The sequence below is a fragment of the Diabrotica undecimpunctata genome, chromosome 1 (genome assembly GCF_040954645.1).
Source record: "Diabrotica undecimpunctata isolate CICGRU chromosome 1, icDiaUnde3, whole genome shotgun sequence".
Taxonomy (NCBI): domain Eukaryota; kingdom Metazoa; phylum Arthropoda; class Insecta; order Coleoptera; family Chrysomelidae; genus Diabrotica; species Diabrotica undecimpunctata.
In genome coordinates, this window is record NC_092803.1 from 192,076,426 (window position 1) to 192,094,296 (window position 17,871).

Consider the following 17,871-nt stretch of genomic DNA (forward strand, 5'->3'; position numbering starts at 1 on the left):
CCGGATTTAAAATTACCGTGAAACTATCAAAATGATCCACTCGAAGGACGTCTAAAATCTGCAACCACGCCTAAAATAGTCGACAAAGATAGAGGTATCTAGATGCGCAAACTTTCTAATGCTCTAGGGATACTACATGTGTGTTAAGCATATCGTGCTCCAGGAATTAAATATGAAAAATATTGGTGCAAAATGGTGATTCTATATCACAAACTCATTCTCCTATGCAACGAAAAGTGCTTTCAACACGGTTTCACCTAATCCATAGTTTGTGATGCGAAATGAATTTTTCTGGGTGAATCATTTGAAAAAGGTTAAATTATAATTGAATAATACTACTCTCAAGTTGTAATAAAACTGAATGCAAGCATTCGCGAAAATAGACCCCGTTTAAAGAAAATTTTTTTTCAGAGCAGTGTGTCTTACCACAAGCATGCACTGATAAGGGTCTTGGCAGTGCATAGTGCCAAGGGTCTTGCCAGTGATGCAACTTGGAACCAGCACCATGAAGTGCTACAGCATCGATCCTATTCCCTATATTTGGGTCCTCAGACTTTCACCTAATATCAAAACTAAAGACCTTGTCCGGTGGTCTGCGCTTTTTTTTCCAATCAAGAAGCCATTTCGGCCGTAGATGAATACTTTGCAACACTTCTAGTGGAATACCAGGAACACACCTGGATGAAATTGTAATAAATCTAGATTGAAGCTAAGGGGTGCTTAGCACTGTCACCACTGAAATATCCCCTGTGTTTAAAGGAGATTTAGCTGTCAGAGCGAATTTGAGGCATACTGGTCCACTAGTTCGAGTAGGTAGCGATTTCGCCCTCGCGGATTTACAAGAAGATAGGAAGACAAACAGGATAGGGGCTGAAGGGTACTCCGATGCAGGCCCTGTAAAGAGTCAGAGGCTATGGGCTTGCGTTAGAAGCCAGGAAGATGTACAAAGCAAAAATGTGTTCCCTTCTTGTCTCTATCTAACGGTAAAATAAAACAAGCCACTTTCAACTTAGTGTATAATTAAAAAATCGTAATTTTACATCTACTACACAAAACGTACAATGAGCTATTAGTGGTTATTATTGTTTGCGAAGGGAGACGAGAAGAGATTTTACTAAGGGAATTTAAAAGCGGACAACCTACTATTAATTGTTCCCAAAATGGTTAGTAAACATTATTCGTTACCTTAGCGTACTTAGGCCCTAGCTAATGAATACGCCTTGTAGTCCAAACTGGAACTCTGGAATAGTCTGGATGAACGCTGGAATTCACTGTACGTTATGGCGGTACTGAGCGAGACGAAAAATTCGTATTTTCGAATCTCTACCTTCCGTCGCACACGAATATCACGATACTTGAGCTAACGCTTGCCGCGCTGACTGCCGACTGCCGAAGTACCACTGGCACCAGATGCGCCCGGATACCCTCTGGCTCGATTGCCAGAACGCAACTCCCCGTTTGACCAACTTCTGTTTGTTTTTATCTCTTGCCAACTCGTACCTTAGATTCTTTTGTCACGTCCGAAGTGGAGATTTGTTTATACGTTTTCGCTGAATATGCCATCTATTCCATGTGTTAAACTGGATCACGCCATGTAAAACTTCTTAGTCAGCTCAATTCTTATCACTTGTTTAACAATTCGTACCTTGTATTATTTTCCAGCGAAGGTCTATGTTTTTAAACGTCATTTTTTTCTTTTAAACAACCGTGGCGACCTGATATTTGAGACTCGTGTAATACACTTAAACTAGGTCGAGTTTTCAATCTTTGTTTAATGTAAACTGTATACGTTAACTATGTTACTAACTAATTATGAATTATTCAATTTGGAATATATAATAATTACTTACATAATTATTACTCTTTTCTAGGCTAACTACCCCTTATTTTTTCCTTCTTTATTCCCTTGATATGTTTACATTACAAAATGTATTGATATTAAAGGAGATTATTTCGTAAAATAAAACTTCCTTTTAAAAGTCTGCTTTACTATTATGTCAAAAACATAAAATTATCATTTTTACCACTTATATATAAATAAATATATCTATAGTATAGGATTTTGAATTTTTTTTAGCAAAAACCCAAAGGTGTCTGGTTCAAAAAGCAGAAGTATCATTGCATATACGAATATCCGAAGGAACCAGAAAGTCCAATATTGTCAAATCCGGATGTATGGAAACAACCAGAATTTAAAGTTTTTACAGGTATGTTCATAAATTTTTTTATTCTGTATTTAATTTGCATTAGCAAAAAATTTTTCAATTCGTCATTTGATTCGGTTACATGCTAAATAGTTTTAAGTTTAAATTAAGTTTAAAACGACACTAAAAAACATCTACTGGAGACAGAGATCGAATTATTTGAGAATTTTTTTCACACACTATAAATTTTTTCTGTAAGAACCAGTAACGAATGTAGAAATTTCGTCTTTGTGTAAATTCTATACCAGATTGGTCATATAAAATGATCGTGTATTATATGGCAACAGAATTAAGCACGTTCTAAAAGAAGAATGTGTTTCAAAACACAGTACACCTTATTTGTTTGGATCTTATTGTCTATTATACGTGTTAAAGGACCTAAAAGATCTTTTGTATGTACCTGGTAATTATGTTTTTAGCTTTTGCATAAGCTCCTGCTATATAGCCCTTTTTTAAATCAGTTCTTACTTCAACATGTACTCCAACTTTTTACTCACAGCGTCTTTCACTAAGAACTGTGAAAATCCAGAGTTTTATCGTTTTTCAATTCCCAAAATCTAAGTGGCTGGTAGCCAACTAGAATCTAGTTTAATGTGAAAGTTCTTCTTCTTTTTATGCAGACATGACTCTGTCTGTTTTTCAATGTGCCTCCAATACGTTGTCGTTCCATCGTTTTCGTGGTCTTCCTACTGATCGTCTTCTTATTGGGGAACCGTCTCTTGCCGTCTTAACTACTCTAGTTGTTTTCGTTCTGCTTATATGGTCATTCAATTCTACTCTTTTATTTAGTACCCGGTCCTTGGTGTTCTCCACCTTGTATCTATGTCGTATATCTGTACTTCTAGCTCTGTCCCATAGTGCTTTACCATCAATTTATCAAGTGTTCATCTCTATTGTTTCTAACATCCTTTTTGTCCTCTCTGTGTCAGGTCGTGTTTCTGCCGCGTATGTCATTATTTTTCTGATGATTGTTTTGTAAATTCTGCCTATTTTTTTCCCTATATTTTTATGAACCTGCGGCTCTGTTTGCTCTGTTCACTTGATCTTCCACTTCTGTTTCGAGCTTTCCGTAGCTAGATAATGTGATATCTAGATATTTAAATAGTATCTGACGTTCCAGATACAATTTACATGTTAGTAAATTTGCTGTTATAACAAAGCATTTTATCTTTTTTGGGGAAATTAATATATTAAGTTTTCTGGCAGTTATATTGAGTTGGTGTAGCATATTTTGTAAATACACTTTGAGAGAGTAGTATTGCGTCGTCTGCATAGCAGATTATTTTAAGTTGTTTTTCTCCCATTTGGTATCCTTGTTTAGTTATTACTATTTTTATTATTTCGTCCATAATCAGGTTGAACAATAGAGAACTCAGGGAATCTCCCTGTCATATCCCATTGCAAGCTTCAATAGGGTCAGTTAGTTCTTCAACTTTTACTTTTATTGTGTTATTTTCTTACATATTTTCGATCGTTTTGATTATTCCGAAGGGTAATCCTCCTGCGTACAATAAGTGGATAACGTCCTTTAATTTGACCCGGTGAAATGCCTTCTTAAGGTCCACGAGACATATATATATACCGGTATTGTATTCTAATGATTTCTCTTGCACTTGCCTCATTATAAATATAGCGTCGCTGCATAATCTTCCCGACCTAAAACCTTGTTGTTCTTCTGCTAGTGTTATAATTTCATTCAGTTTATTTGTTATCACTTTGGTTGTTAATTTTAGTGTTGTGTTTAATAAATTAATTCCTCTGTAATTTTCCGGGTCCGATTTATCTCCCTTTTTGAAGAGAGGTATCAGGATGCTGGATCTCCATTCTTAAGGAATTCTGTGTTGTTCTATTATTTTTTGGATTAGTTTTAATAGTTGTTTGGTCAGATCTGGCCCTCCGTACTTTAGGAGTTTGTTCGGTATTCTGTCCTCTCCTGGTGATTTTCTGTTTTTTTATTTCTTTTTTTAACTTCATAGAATTAGAAGTTGATGTTAATTTTGAGACTAAACTAAAGTGAGAGTAAAATAGTGCGATCAGGTACTTACCTGGATATCAACGTAACCTTTTTTCCCGATTTTTCCCCATAATTTACAATGGAATTACTAACGAGAGAATTTTACTGTCACGATTGGGCGTTGCTGCGTTTTTAAAGACAAATCACATGCTATCATTTGTTCTAACGTATATTCTCAAGTTAAATTTAATTCCATGTAATCAAATGAAATATTCCCTAACAAAGTCGTTCCAGGAACGCTCATCAAATATACTGACAATATAATTTTAAGTTTGTATTTTTAAGTTTTCTACTTTATAAGGTTTTTGGTCTTTAAAACCTTGTTTATGGATATAAAAACCATAATAAAGTTACATTTTGTTATTTACAGATAGTCCGACGAACTCTAACATGTCAGAAGACTTCTTTATCACAAGTTCTACTCAACCTTTCGACACTCATAATCTCAGCTCACAGTTTTTCCCCGGAAGTAGTTCATGGAACTTCGATAACGTTACGCCGGATAGCGGCATGGAAGATATCACACCAGGAAGCATTTCAGATGCCAATGAATTTGAGACCTCAACAGTAGTGCCAACCTTAAAACAACTAGCTTCCGACGTAATTAATAGAAAGAAGACTTCAAAGATTAGTGGTGGTGATGTTCTGGGAGGTCTTAGGCATACTAGGAAGTTATTAAAATTGGACTTACCTCCTAGCCCTAGTGCTTTCACTTCTGATAAATTATTTACCGTTGAACCTACTGTAGAGCCTGTTGTTAGAGAAAAACCTAGTTTTACTACATTTGGTAAAAGTAGGTTTATGGTTCAACACGTAGATACTCCTGACGAAGTTAAAGGCAAAAACGTTTCGTTTGAGGCCTTACCCTACAAACCAAACAGCCCAGTAGTAGAAAAAGTCAATCTAGTACTGGACGACTTACAACATTTACCCGAAGATTTGTCGTTCGGTAAATTTGACTTTGTAGAAAGAAACTTGATAAAAAACGAGGATGACAAGTGTAAAACTAAAGTCGAGTTTGTACGTGGCGAAGCGAGTTTGTTAGATAGCGGGGACGAGGATAGCGGGATTGAATCTACTAGTACCTTAGAGAGAAAGTTAAGTAATCCAGAGGTATAGGCAATAAAGTCACATAAGATGGTGTTGTTAGAAAGTGTTTAGTTAAGCACAAACCATAAAGGGATAAAAATTATATATATTTTCACGGCGTTTGGTGCCAGCGAAGATGAGATCTTCTCGACTAGAGTTCATTGATATAGTTTTTTCACTAATCGTATGCCTTCAAAAAATCTTTACGTTATACTTTTTAACACGGTAATCTGTTGGCTGTACCTGTTCTTCGTATTTACAACTGCCCATGGGCTTTTAGATTTCCAAAAACGCAAAATATTTACTTTCTTTTAACTCCCTACCTGTTACTTACTAGTAAAGGATTCTCCTTATACCGATCTTGAAAGAAGTGTTTATAGTATGGTATAATTATACCCAAACACTGACATCTAAAGTATAGGTTATTCTCCAACACCAAATTGTTGTATATGGTCCCCATATAGTTCAGGAAAAAGTTTAACCATTTCGAGCGTCAGCTTTGAGGAGCAGTAAATTAGTAGTTTTTTACGTTTTTCGCAAATATTTCGAAAACTATGCGGTTTAGCGTAAAGAAGGTTCTATACAGAAATATTCTAACGTCAAATTTAAAACAAGAAACGTCAGAGGCATAATTGTTCTAAAATCAACGGTTCCATAGTTACGGAGGGTGTAACAGTGGAGGTATTCCATATTTTTTATATTTTTTGGGCAAATTATAATATTATTACTGAGGAAACTCATTTTTTAACAGGATTGTGTTTCAGTTCTGTGGTACGGAGAAACATGCTCTGAGAACTTTCTATGGACAATGGCGCATGAATATCTCTCCAACAGTAAATTCCAACAAAATATTTTAAATACTCAAAATATTTCTTGCTTAATAATGATGATTATAATGCAATGAGTTTTAAGTAAACTTATTCATCCTCTTCAAATACAACATCCTCCTCTTTTACATCTTAGTTTATGATGATTGTGTCCCTATTATCACATCCTAGGCCTGAACAATTGTTGCATATGCTTGAGCAGTTTAGACCACTCTTTTTTTTTTACCCACAGTTACGGATGCAGTCGTCTTTGCAGTGGAAGTACACACTATGAGGAAGTAATTCCTCGGAAGCTGCAGTACGCACTGTTGTAATTGGTGTAAGGTGTTCGTTAATCTTCTTTCAATCCCAGTCGAGCGGATTCTTCTTCTCATTCAGCCACTACTGTACCTGGTGGTAGGTTCTGAACCTGACTGGAATCTCCTGAAGAGGGGGTTATGCAGCCAACTTGAGCAAAGAATGTATAGGCTGCTTTGCAATAGTCTTCAAGTGAGACCGGTAGAGAAAACAATCTAGATCTTCCATGTTCCTGGCACCAAACATCGCAAGAAGGAAATACTTTCCGGTTTCAGCTACTGCACTGGGGTCAGCTTTGGTGTCGTTGAAGACTAGAAGTTTTCTACGAAGAGCGTCGTATCCTATACGATGTAATTTTCCCCTTTTTGTATATAGGTGATACCGTGTCACTACCTATAAAGGCGTATATTGCAAGAAGTACATCCTTTATATTCCGGATGCCTCGCTGAATGTCAGCAATAGTGTAGACTTTTTCCTGCTGATTGCCTTTCTTATAATTTTCTTTACAATTTCTCCTCTGATTGTGCGTGGACAGTCAACAAAAGTAGTAGATCCGTGTCATCACCAATAACACAAGATTCAACGTCTTTCTTAGCTTCATCAATAGCTGTTAAAACTGCTAATAAGTCAGCGTCACCCGATGCTTGATAAACTACGCAACCACATCTTTGCAAGTGTACTGTAAGAAGTGAAATAAGGCCTATTTTGTTGTTAGTGCTACGGATTGAGTCTTCAACTTTGACTTCAATGCTAGAACGTGCTCTGCGTAGGTGCTCTTCATCTTTTGTATTTACTTTCTGGTATCCATCAAATACAACAGTAGTTGTTCCGTAATAAGTAATTACGTAGTCTCTGTATTGCTCTCAAATTTCTTTGAAGGTAGCTGGGCGTCAACAGACAACACGATGCACAGGAGGTGACCTTCATCAATGATGCATGGCATTTTCCCTGAATAGAGTACATAGTGATTATTTTATGTCTGGAACCAAAACATTAACCATCGAAGATTTGCTTCCTTTTCTCATCAAGCCAGACTCATCGAAAAAAGATGGAGGATACGCACATATTTCATATTGAAATATTTCTTCAAGTCTCTCGTCACTCCTTACTTTGCACACTATCCGATGTTAGAGAGTATTTGTGTTTTTACATACCGTAGTGGTATTAATTGTAATCGACCTGGTTATAGTGGTAAGGGGCTTAACAGCTAACTTTCTTTTGGAGTGTATTACCAACTTCTCACCCTCCCTCCTTCCAAACCCGACGCCCAAAATGGTGTAAATTTTTACTGGACAATATAGAACAATTTGGTTTTGGCAGAAAACTTTTACTTTGGATGTCAGGGTTAGACCAAACTATTACCCTGTTTGCTACAAAAGAATAAGGTCTATTTTCAGTCTAAATTTGCTGTCCAATAGCTTAGCAAAACTGTCAATCAAATTAGTGCTAAATTTTTGTATATCTTTTTTACCTTTTTATATATTTTGTGCTTAACTCCACTTTTAATACAAACTTTACCGAAAAAAAATTACCCACTTAAATAACAAATTAACCAATATAACTAGGTATCATATTATAACATAATTTTTCAAATATGTAAAGTCAGGTAACAAAAATTACGATTTTACCGTAAACATTTGCGAGTTTAGGACAACTTCGGAAGGAATAGGGAGACCGAAATCATTACTAAGGCTGTTTTGGAACCAATTAATTTTAAAAGGTAGTTAAAGTAGGTATTTTAATAGTTTTCTTTGAAGAACACATATTTAAATGTAGGCAGCGGTTAAAATGATCGTGCTAGCTTGAAATTTCACTGTTTATCTGTTTAAATTGGAGCACTGCTACGTTAAAATTATATAATTAGCCATTCTTTAGGCTTCACACAGTAACTGTCTGGATTTTAATCTTTAAATTTGGATTATTTGAGAAAGTTTATGTTTTTGTGTGGAAAGAGGCGATATGCCTAATTACAGACAAGTGATACGTTGTGATTTTTGGTACTATGGCTGCCTAGGTATATATTTATAAAAGGAGTCTTGATATGAATCCAAATAGACTACAAACGAACATTACACTGTTGGACGATAGGTTCACATTCTCCATTTATGAGCTGAACTATCACTTTACGCAATAAGTCAATAGAGCATACTTCAAAAAATGACAAAACTGAGACAAGTTTACTCTATTTATCAACATATCCATATATTTCCATGGTGTCTTGTCATGATTTAGACCATGATATACATCTAGGTTTAATCTGAACACTACATAATGCTGTACGAAATGACACCTAGATTATATTCATGGCATTCTGAATCTACATTAATTATAAATAACAATTATACGAGGTGATGGCTTAGTGCCATTACGTCCTTCTAAGTCGATGTTCTGATTTCTACATATCTCTAAGAATGGGTCATTTGTCGTTGGCTTCAAAATACTAATCAGTTTTTGTAACCACCTGTTTATTTGGTCCAAACCTTTTTTTATGGAGGATTTTTTCGACGCTTGCAAACAGTCAACAGTACCTGAAAGTATAGAACTGAAGAATACTATGGAAAGCAAAGTAGTACATTGAAGTAATACAAAGTAGTACGGAAGCAGTACATTGTCTTAGGAAAACACCTTTTTTTTCTTTATATTAGCTGTTTTTTCTTTCTTCCTTCAGACGCATCCATAACGATGTATCGTATTTGTTATTGATGATTGTTCGTTTATCATTGTAAATAATGATTATAATACCTTGTCCAAAACACAGTAAAGAAGCTAAAACCTTACAAGCGTATTTAGTGGTTTTGCAGCTACTGGTCACTGGCTGCTGCCCATTCGCTGACTATATACTTGAATTCGAGTGAAGTAGTGGATTTATATTCATCGATAACATAACGATGCAGAAATTCTTGGGTATTACGATTAAATAATTACAAACAACGACCTACATTGACCATGAATAGTTGTATTTGATATATTTTGGGCGGTCGCAGCATTCAACATCAATACGACTGCATTTAAAGTCATAATTCCAGCTTGTTTCCGATTCAGCAGAGTTCAAATATCACTTATATTGCTTAGCTTGAACTTGAACCATATTTTTCTCATCAAGCACCATCTATTTTGACATATAAAATTCAGATTTTTCATTCGTTTCTATTTGAAAATAGAGTCACTTAAACCCCTCTAACTTTGACTGCTCAGATTTTGACAGGTGACATTTACAAGTTGGTATTTTGTGCTAATTTGTGATTTATCCCAGTGGCGCCATCTACATGATATCCCCGGGACATTAAGTGACGTATTTTACCCATAGGCAATAAAAACAGTTTATAATTCAATACTTAATATTGAGGAAATGTTATCTTGTGGCATTTTAATGTTACCTATTATATTTGAAGGTAATTAACTATAGTTTTAAGTAAAATACGTTTATTTACGACGTTTCGGAAATCGTTCTTTGAAAAATAAAAATTATTTCCAAGGTGGAAATGGAAATGTAAAAATAAACGTAATTTTATCAAAATTGTGATTAGCTCACCTTAAATATAGTAGATAAATATTTTATTGTAGAAACAGTGAAACTAATAGAAGATGTTATCAAAGGAACTACGAAAAATCTTTACATACTGCATTTGTATATCTCATTCGGATTTTATGCCACATTTAACAACCTTTTCTCTAGTATACCGCTGGAAAATGCATATAACAAGTTGATTGTGTCGTTAGAACTATCGTTTGAAGGAATAAAAATGTCTATGAGTATTTTTCTTATTCTGTACGCCAATTCTTTCTCAGTTTTTTTGTTTTTTTATTGTGATATACGAAAAAGAAGAATTTTCTTGTTTTTTTCTAACATTCCATATCGTTTTCTTTCTTTAGGTTGGAATGGGTCTTTATTATCTTCTAATCTTATCTTATCCATTCTGTTTTATAGAAATTAAACAAATTATAAAGCTACATCTGAGTCGTATACCGAAGTAAGTTTATGTTTGCTTGAGTTTACCAGGATTTGTTTACTTATAATTATTTAGGCATGCTTTTTCTTGGCTCTGAATAGATTCTATTCTGGATTGCTCTTGTATTTTTTATCAAAACAGGACAACGTTGAGCTCAAGCAACAATGAAACGAACCGATTTTTATAACGTGACGTGTGAAGATAGAATGGGCTTATGAGCTTGTGGTTCTTTACAATTTTGTTGTACTGTGAACAAACTTACAATCTGACCGTGAGGAGGCACCACTGCATAAGAAAAATCTAAGGGGTGCCATATTTGCGTTAAAGCAAACATAAACAGTGGAATTTCAAGTACGGCTAAACATTTTCCAGCTTTTTATACACACTGGGGTCAAATAGTTTTCTTTTAGTCGCCTAAACTCGCCTCTTATCCCAAAAAGTATTTTATTGTTTAAAAACTGTATGTAATTGTATATTTTATAGTGATATTTATAGTGTAGTGATTTTTTAAATTTATTTCTTTTTTAAAGGCGAAAATGGTATTTCATTCTAGAACTTAGCAGAAAATAGTTGATCTCAAATCAAAATCTAAATTTTTATAGTGACAGGATGTCAACAAGAGAAATATAAAAGCTAATAGTTTATTAGAAGGGTAGGTCAGTAGGGCTCAGGAGCTCTATTCCAAAAATAAATATTTTTCAAAAATTAAAAGCCTTACAGAAGAAAACTAACAACGAGCTGTTGTTAGATGTAGACCTTTACTAGTGTTTGTTGTTTTTTTAATGAGTATAGTTTTAACCAACAGTTTTAAGTAGATAAGCCACTTGGGTACACGTTGACTTTTGGCCTCTAAGCCACTCTCACACTGATCTTAAAAGCCCCAGACACTAATGTTCAGCTCACAAGCTGGCTTTCACATTTTTTTACGCTTTGTTAACGCATCTGGCATCGATATTTAATGCCAAAGTAAAGCTATTATGAAAGTTTCTCAGCAATAGTCAGTAAAACAGTTAATTCTATGGACTAAATACTAACAAATATTCTATATATAATATACTTATACAAATGGGCGATAAAGATGGAATGAAATTAATCAATTTAATGAAGTTCTAACAGCATCTAGAGGTCCAAAAATATTGGTACGTACGATGCTGGCATTCCAGACAGTAACAGGAGAATGCTCAGCTCAGCAGGCTACGAATGTTTTGACCAGAAACTTGATGATACTCAGATGAACACGCTGTAAGTGTTATAGCATAGAAACTAGACTCTTACCTTCGACTACAAGTCCAACTCACTAGTCAATAGACCAGTCATACGTAAATAAGGGCGAATAGTCTAGCTCAGCCCTGCACAATGTGCTGTAAGGTTCCGTCTCTGTATTCACCGTCTTTATGAGTCAATCGCAGTGTACCTACTCAGCTCAGCATGTTGTTAGCATGCACACTAACACATGAGTATCTTCTATCGAATTTCTGTTAGAATTTCTACAAACACGAGTAGTAGCAGTGGTAGTAGGTAGTGGGATCGTATGTTTGGGGAACAGTAGGTTCGCGACGCCATCTCTGATAAAGCTGTTTCTTAATCAATTCGTTACGATCTCATGGACGTGTCAAGCGCTCAAAAAGCGTCGAAAAATCGTCGAAAATTGACATCATCTTGTAGTGTCAGTGAGGGTGGTATAGGGATCAATGTGGATTACTATCTAGTTTATTAGATTAATAGTGGCGATAAATATAGGAAGGCAATGTTAATGGTTCTCAATTATCATAGCTATATTAAACACTGAAAATCATTTTGGAACTAAAATAAAGCAACAGTCTATTCAGTAAGTAGACTATTAAATTTAGTGTTTTTTTTTGGGTTTACCAAAGATTTTTAATTTTCTAGTTGTAAAAAAGATTAAAACATAATGGAGAATAGTACTTATTTGTTCCTTACTTTAAAGAAAAGGTCTGCCCACAAGGAAAATATCGCCTTTCACGAGGAAAATGCCTCCATTAGAAGAATCCTTTGAGAATAGTGTATAAGGGGATTTGCGGAGGTATTGGGTGAGGAAATTAAGGGACCTGTTGCAACAGCCGTCACATTCTCCAGATTTAGTTGACTTTGGTTTCGTCTATTTTTAAATTTTAAGAAGATTGTCGCGTTACAACGTTTAGGAGCAGATAACGTTTGGATAAGAGCTGTAAACAGAAAATTGAAAGATTTTCCAAAATCTGCTTTTTATACAAACGTTAGTCTACCTATGTATAATGCACTAAATATAGATGAAATTTTTAAAATAATAATTTGTTTACTAGTAGATTGAAATTGAGTAGATTCAGAGTTAACTTTGCCCTCCTATAATGGTACAATATATTGATTCAACTATGTCAATTTTCTAAGTTTCATGTAAACATACCTTTTAGTTAATTTGTTTATTGAAACATTAATTTTGAATAATTAATTTGAGAGAAAAAACAAACTTTTGTAAATGAAGCTGTTTATACTTGTTAAAATCTAGTTTTGTCTTAATCATACTGTGTAGCTTTGGATTCAATTAACTGTATTCTTCGAGTGTACCGAGATGTGATGATGTGTCGTTCACAAATCACAATTTTACTTAAACATACGCTATATTTGACGTTTCGATTTCCACTTATTTCGTATTCAAATTATACGAAACAAAGAGATGAAGAAAAGTAAAGAAGGAAATTGCAGATTGAACGGCGAAAAAGAACCATAACGGTATCAGTTGTTGCGGTGAAAGAGTGTGTAAGTTTTGAGGATTAATTTAAGATACATTTATGTCATATATTAATAGAATTTTAAATCTCAAAGAACCGTTTAAGGTCAAGACCAAAACTACGTATTTAATTATGAAAATTTAACAACAAAATTTTAAATTCCGACTGTTAAAGACTTATTTATTGAAATATAAGTAATTTTTATTAATTTTGTTTCCTTGGTAGGCTCTTTTATGTTCATTGTGGCATAACGTCAGTTCGTAATATTACATCTATACGTCGGGCTTCGTCCAGTCTTCGCTATATGAGAATCCGATGCTCTGCCGAGTCGCCTTTTGTTTATGTAAGCTTTGCCAATATATAAAGTACGCATAACTCAGATGACCTCTGTCATTTTCAATCCTAGCCTTTCAGATATGACCAGTCTTTGAGTCGGCACTTCTCAGAAACAGGCCGAACAGAAAAAAAAAACAAATGTATCGTTACTTAAAATTTCAAAAATGAAAAAGGGAATATAGAGACCACAATTTTTTGACAAAAAAAAACAGAAAAAATCAGTCAAATATAACTTCCTAGTAAATAAATAATTTTAAATTTAATCATAAAATGAATTGGGTATATACCTTTAATTCAGTTATCTGCAAAAACTTCTATCGTTAAATGTCTTTTCGCGTTCAATTATCGAAGTTTTAGGTCGATGTTCCAAAACGTTTATTCAACTTAAGCATGTTTCTAAGCAAAAAAGGGCAATGACCTCATGTCGAATCTCTTTCTTACCTCGTCGGCAAAAAGACGATGAAGATGGAAAAAAGGGTGGCTCCGTAAGTAGGCTGACATTGAACATGGAGTGGTAGTGACATGTTGATGGGTACGGCTACTGAATTCTAGGAAGATAAGAACATATTTCTATATTTTATGGTTAAACACAAGAAAAATTAGACTTATCGCTTAAATGCGAGTTTTTGATCATACAACCGTATTAAAAAAAAACTGATTTTAAAGTTACCAGCTATCGCAACAATAAAACTAATAATAAATTGAAATCTGGGTGTTTTTGTGTTTTATACCCTATTGCCAGACTAATTTAGGATAATATAGACGGATTTATTCGGTACTTGGGGGAAAAATACAGCTGCGTCTATAATACGCAGTTATTTTCGTGGAAAAAATTACACACTTTTAACGTAATCACACTCAGACAAAATTAATTACATGGGAACTTAAGTACGGCGTACTTAGACTTAATAAAAACAGTCTACGAGATAGTGTAGTCACATCTTGGTACAGCACCAACAAATATTTTAAGTGCTAGAAAAATGAAACGCTACAACTTTCAGTAAAAATTTCCAAAAATAAATTGGTATTTAATCGCCATACGAAAAGTGGCGTGAATTCCGCATTGATTTTGGTGTAAAGTGTGCTGTAATACGACTACACGACTAGCTTTGAAAATTGCAAATTAAACATGTACTTCATGTTTAAGGCTAAAATTACATTTTTGAGAATAAATGTATAAAAATACAAGTTTAATAGGAATCTAATATCATGAAAGAATGATACTTTTAATAAAAATATAAAATATATGGTAAAAGCTAATCCAGTATGATTAAGAACAATATTTTTTTCTGTAAAGGTAACAAAAATCATTGTGATATTTTTAGTCATCGTAATTAATAAAAAAAGATGGTTTATTAAGTCGTCAAATTTATTTTTGTTGCGCCCCAGAGTTTCTTTCATAAATCGAATTTATTATATTTTTAAATTTTATAATTTTGGATAGAAATTGAAGGTTCTTCCTTTTTAATTCAGAAATGGAAATTATTTTTTATATTATGTTTATTTTTAATAAAAGTTTTGTTAAAAACGTGTTTTATATTGTCTAGAGAACATTTTAAATCATAAATTAATATGTATGTTGTAGTAGTACATTGTTTTCAGAGTTTCTAAATCTTTTTGGAGTTATTTCACCTGGTGTTTTGTCTGCGACAACTCCGACAGAAGTTATTAAGTGCGGCAATAGTCGTAACCTTGGATATTGCAATAGCACATGAAACTTTAGGAAGGAATTATCTCAAAAAAAGGAATAAACGGAAAAACTCAAAAACAAAACATAGTACTACATTTGCCGAATTTTTTGGCTGTTATCGTCTACGAACTCACCTGGTATTTTAGAGTTTGGCTTTATAAGTTTTATATTTCTTTTTTAATAACGTCTTTTATCTTAAAATTTCGTTAGGATATTTTGAAATATTGAATAAATCTGTTTTAGAACGGAAGAATACTGTATTTAGGACACGTTACAGTTTAATTGATTTGTTTTGTGAATATCGGTAGGTGTTTGTATTTTTTGTATATGTGAATTGTTTTTAAAACACTAATAAATGTACAAATAACCGAAACTTAACGTCCAACAGTTGTCTGACAATGTAGAGTAGCGTTTTTATATATAAACTGATTAAACTTCTGTAGTATCATTGAATTCTTCCGACCTACACTCAGAAAATATGGATAACGTATTTACTTGCTAGTGGTGACGCCAGGCTATAATTTTTTTTAGGTTAGATGCAAATATTTACTTAAACTATCCAAATATTCGTTAATGGAATATAGTTATGTCAGTTTATGGCAATAAATTATTTTGGAAGATCATTCTAGCGAGAATGTCATACGTTTTTTAAAGAAACATTAATCATTTACTAAATAAACGTTGTTTTGAAGTTTTTACGAGGTTGTATGTATTCTTATTAATTATATATGGTGACCATTAGACAATTTCTAATATTAAATATTTTCGAAGAGCTTACATTTGTATTGTCTTGTAAAAAGCCAGTTATATTTTATTAGTCTAGAATTATCATTGACCTAACCTAAAAGTAAACGACGGTCTGACGTCACACGAATATGGCGTATTATCAGAAAAATTCACAGAGAATAGTTATGCAAATATAATATACATAATGTCTTCTCTCCTACCCCAAACACGTAGCATAACTAATATTTTTGTATCTGAGTGTAGTTTTGAGTTCATTGTCAAATTATCGTATTGTAGATAAATTTAATGTCCGTATCGGACCTAATGTGATTGGTTAGTATTGTATTAGTAGAAGAAAGTGTAATATATATAATCAGTGTAATAATAATAATTTGTTTTTTCGACTATTATTGGTAAAATTATTTTTTATCCTTTTCCCTTTTCCTTTTCAATCATTTTAAAGATGGTTATTCGTAATCGTCGGAACAATCGATAAGCTATATAAATTAAACAAATTGAAACGAAATCAACAATAAATAATACAAATGAGCTAGACGAAAAATTATGAAGAAAAATTAAATAGAGAACTAGACAGAACAACAGGAAATATAAAAGTCGACAAATTGTGGGAAAATATGAGAAACAGTAAGGAACTGTCGGCAAAAACTAGTATGAAAGTATAAAAAGAATAATAAAAAATGCTTTGACAAATATGTTTAACAAACAAACTACAGAAAAGAAATTAAATGTGACTGAAGATGCTAACTGCTCAACTCGAAATTTATTAGGATTATCAGTGACTCATTTTCCTAAACATAGGTAGTTCCCTAAAGTTCTGAATACTTGCTGTAGGACGGCTAAATATAGTGAATAAGAATAATTGATTCATCACCAAACCAATTCGCTTCGGAATTAACATTTTGCTGCTAATATCTAAAGGGTGTAGAAACGTAAGTTGGTAACACTTTTAATATGTATCGGACCGAGTTGTAAGTAATAACAACAGTATAGGAAATACTAGCGACTTTAATTATCACTCCAAAACGTAATGCAAATAACAATATACATTAAATAGCCATCGTCGCGTCTGTCGTCCTCAGTTTTCTCTCAGCTGATTGTGACGTAACCGCACTGAATGGTTGCCATTACATCACACTCCTTCCTCCTGGATGAATCAACTCATCATAGTCCTCCAAATACATACCTTGGAGGTTTTCTTATTCGAGCAGGTGGCTTTTTAACTTCAGCGGCCTGCTCCACAATTTCTGGTTCTGGGTCCACAAATTCGTTTGGATACAGAAACAACGGTTGCGGAGTTACGAGTAATTTTTTTCCATCGAGGTTGACGGTGTAACTTCGTCTGTTGTTTGTTGGTCACACACACGGGTTCTGATTTGATCAGAATGACGACGTAAAATTTTACCCTCAGGGGTTTAAACTTTGTAGCTTAACGACCCAGTGGTTTCAATTATTTTGGAAAGAAGCCACTTTTGACCACCTGGAGCAAATGACCTTGCAAATACAGTCTCGTTTTCTTAAAAACATCTGGGTACTGTTTTACAAGAATCTTTCATCTCTTGCTTAGATAACATCTCTTTTCTAGTCGCTGTACTATAATCCGTATGGCCCTTTTTCTAGTAGGACGCATGGCACAACATCGCCAATTATACAGGACGCAGAGCGACCTACAGGGTAGGCAACATACACAACACATTGCAACACAGGTTGCAAACACTTAGGAGATTTGTTACATAATCAGAATCACATATCGAATGTCGTATCTTTCGAATAAAGTCAATTTCATGTCAATTTATAAAAATCATCTTTGTTTTATTCCATTTCAAAGTTCTATACCTCTAAAAAACAGCCTTTATTAGAAGTAGAGTTAATCCGTATCAGAACAGTCGAGACGTACCTGAATGTCACGGGATGGAAAGCGCCAGCGAGAGCATAGTTTTGACAGTAAAATAATTAGGGCAACTATGTAACCTAGCATGCAAACAAACAAT

The 17,871-nt window shown here is 33.9% G+C and overlaps 1 protein-coding gene across 2 annotated transcripts in view; it reads left to right on the plus strand.

The window, feature by feature from the left end:
- The window catches only part of LOC140432800 (uncharacterized), a 214,381-nt gene extending 198,122 nt beyond the window's left edge, over nt 1-16,259 (plus strand). For both annotated transcript variants that reach the window (XM_072520913.1, XM_072520914.1), the window contains 2 exons: nt 2,078-2,207; nt 4,589-16,259. In XM_072520913.1, the coding sequence (XP_072377014.1) occupies nt 2,078-2,207; nt 4,589-5,337 (879 nt within the window). In that variant the 3' untranslated portion in view covers nt 5,338-16,259. The remainder of the gene's footprint in view (nt 1-2,077; nt 2,208-4,588) is intronic.
- Nucleotides 16,260-17,871: the final 1,612 nt, after the last annotated feature.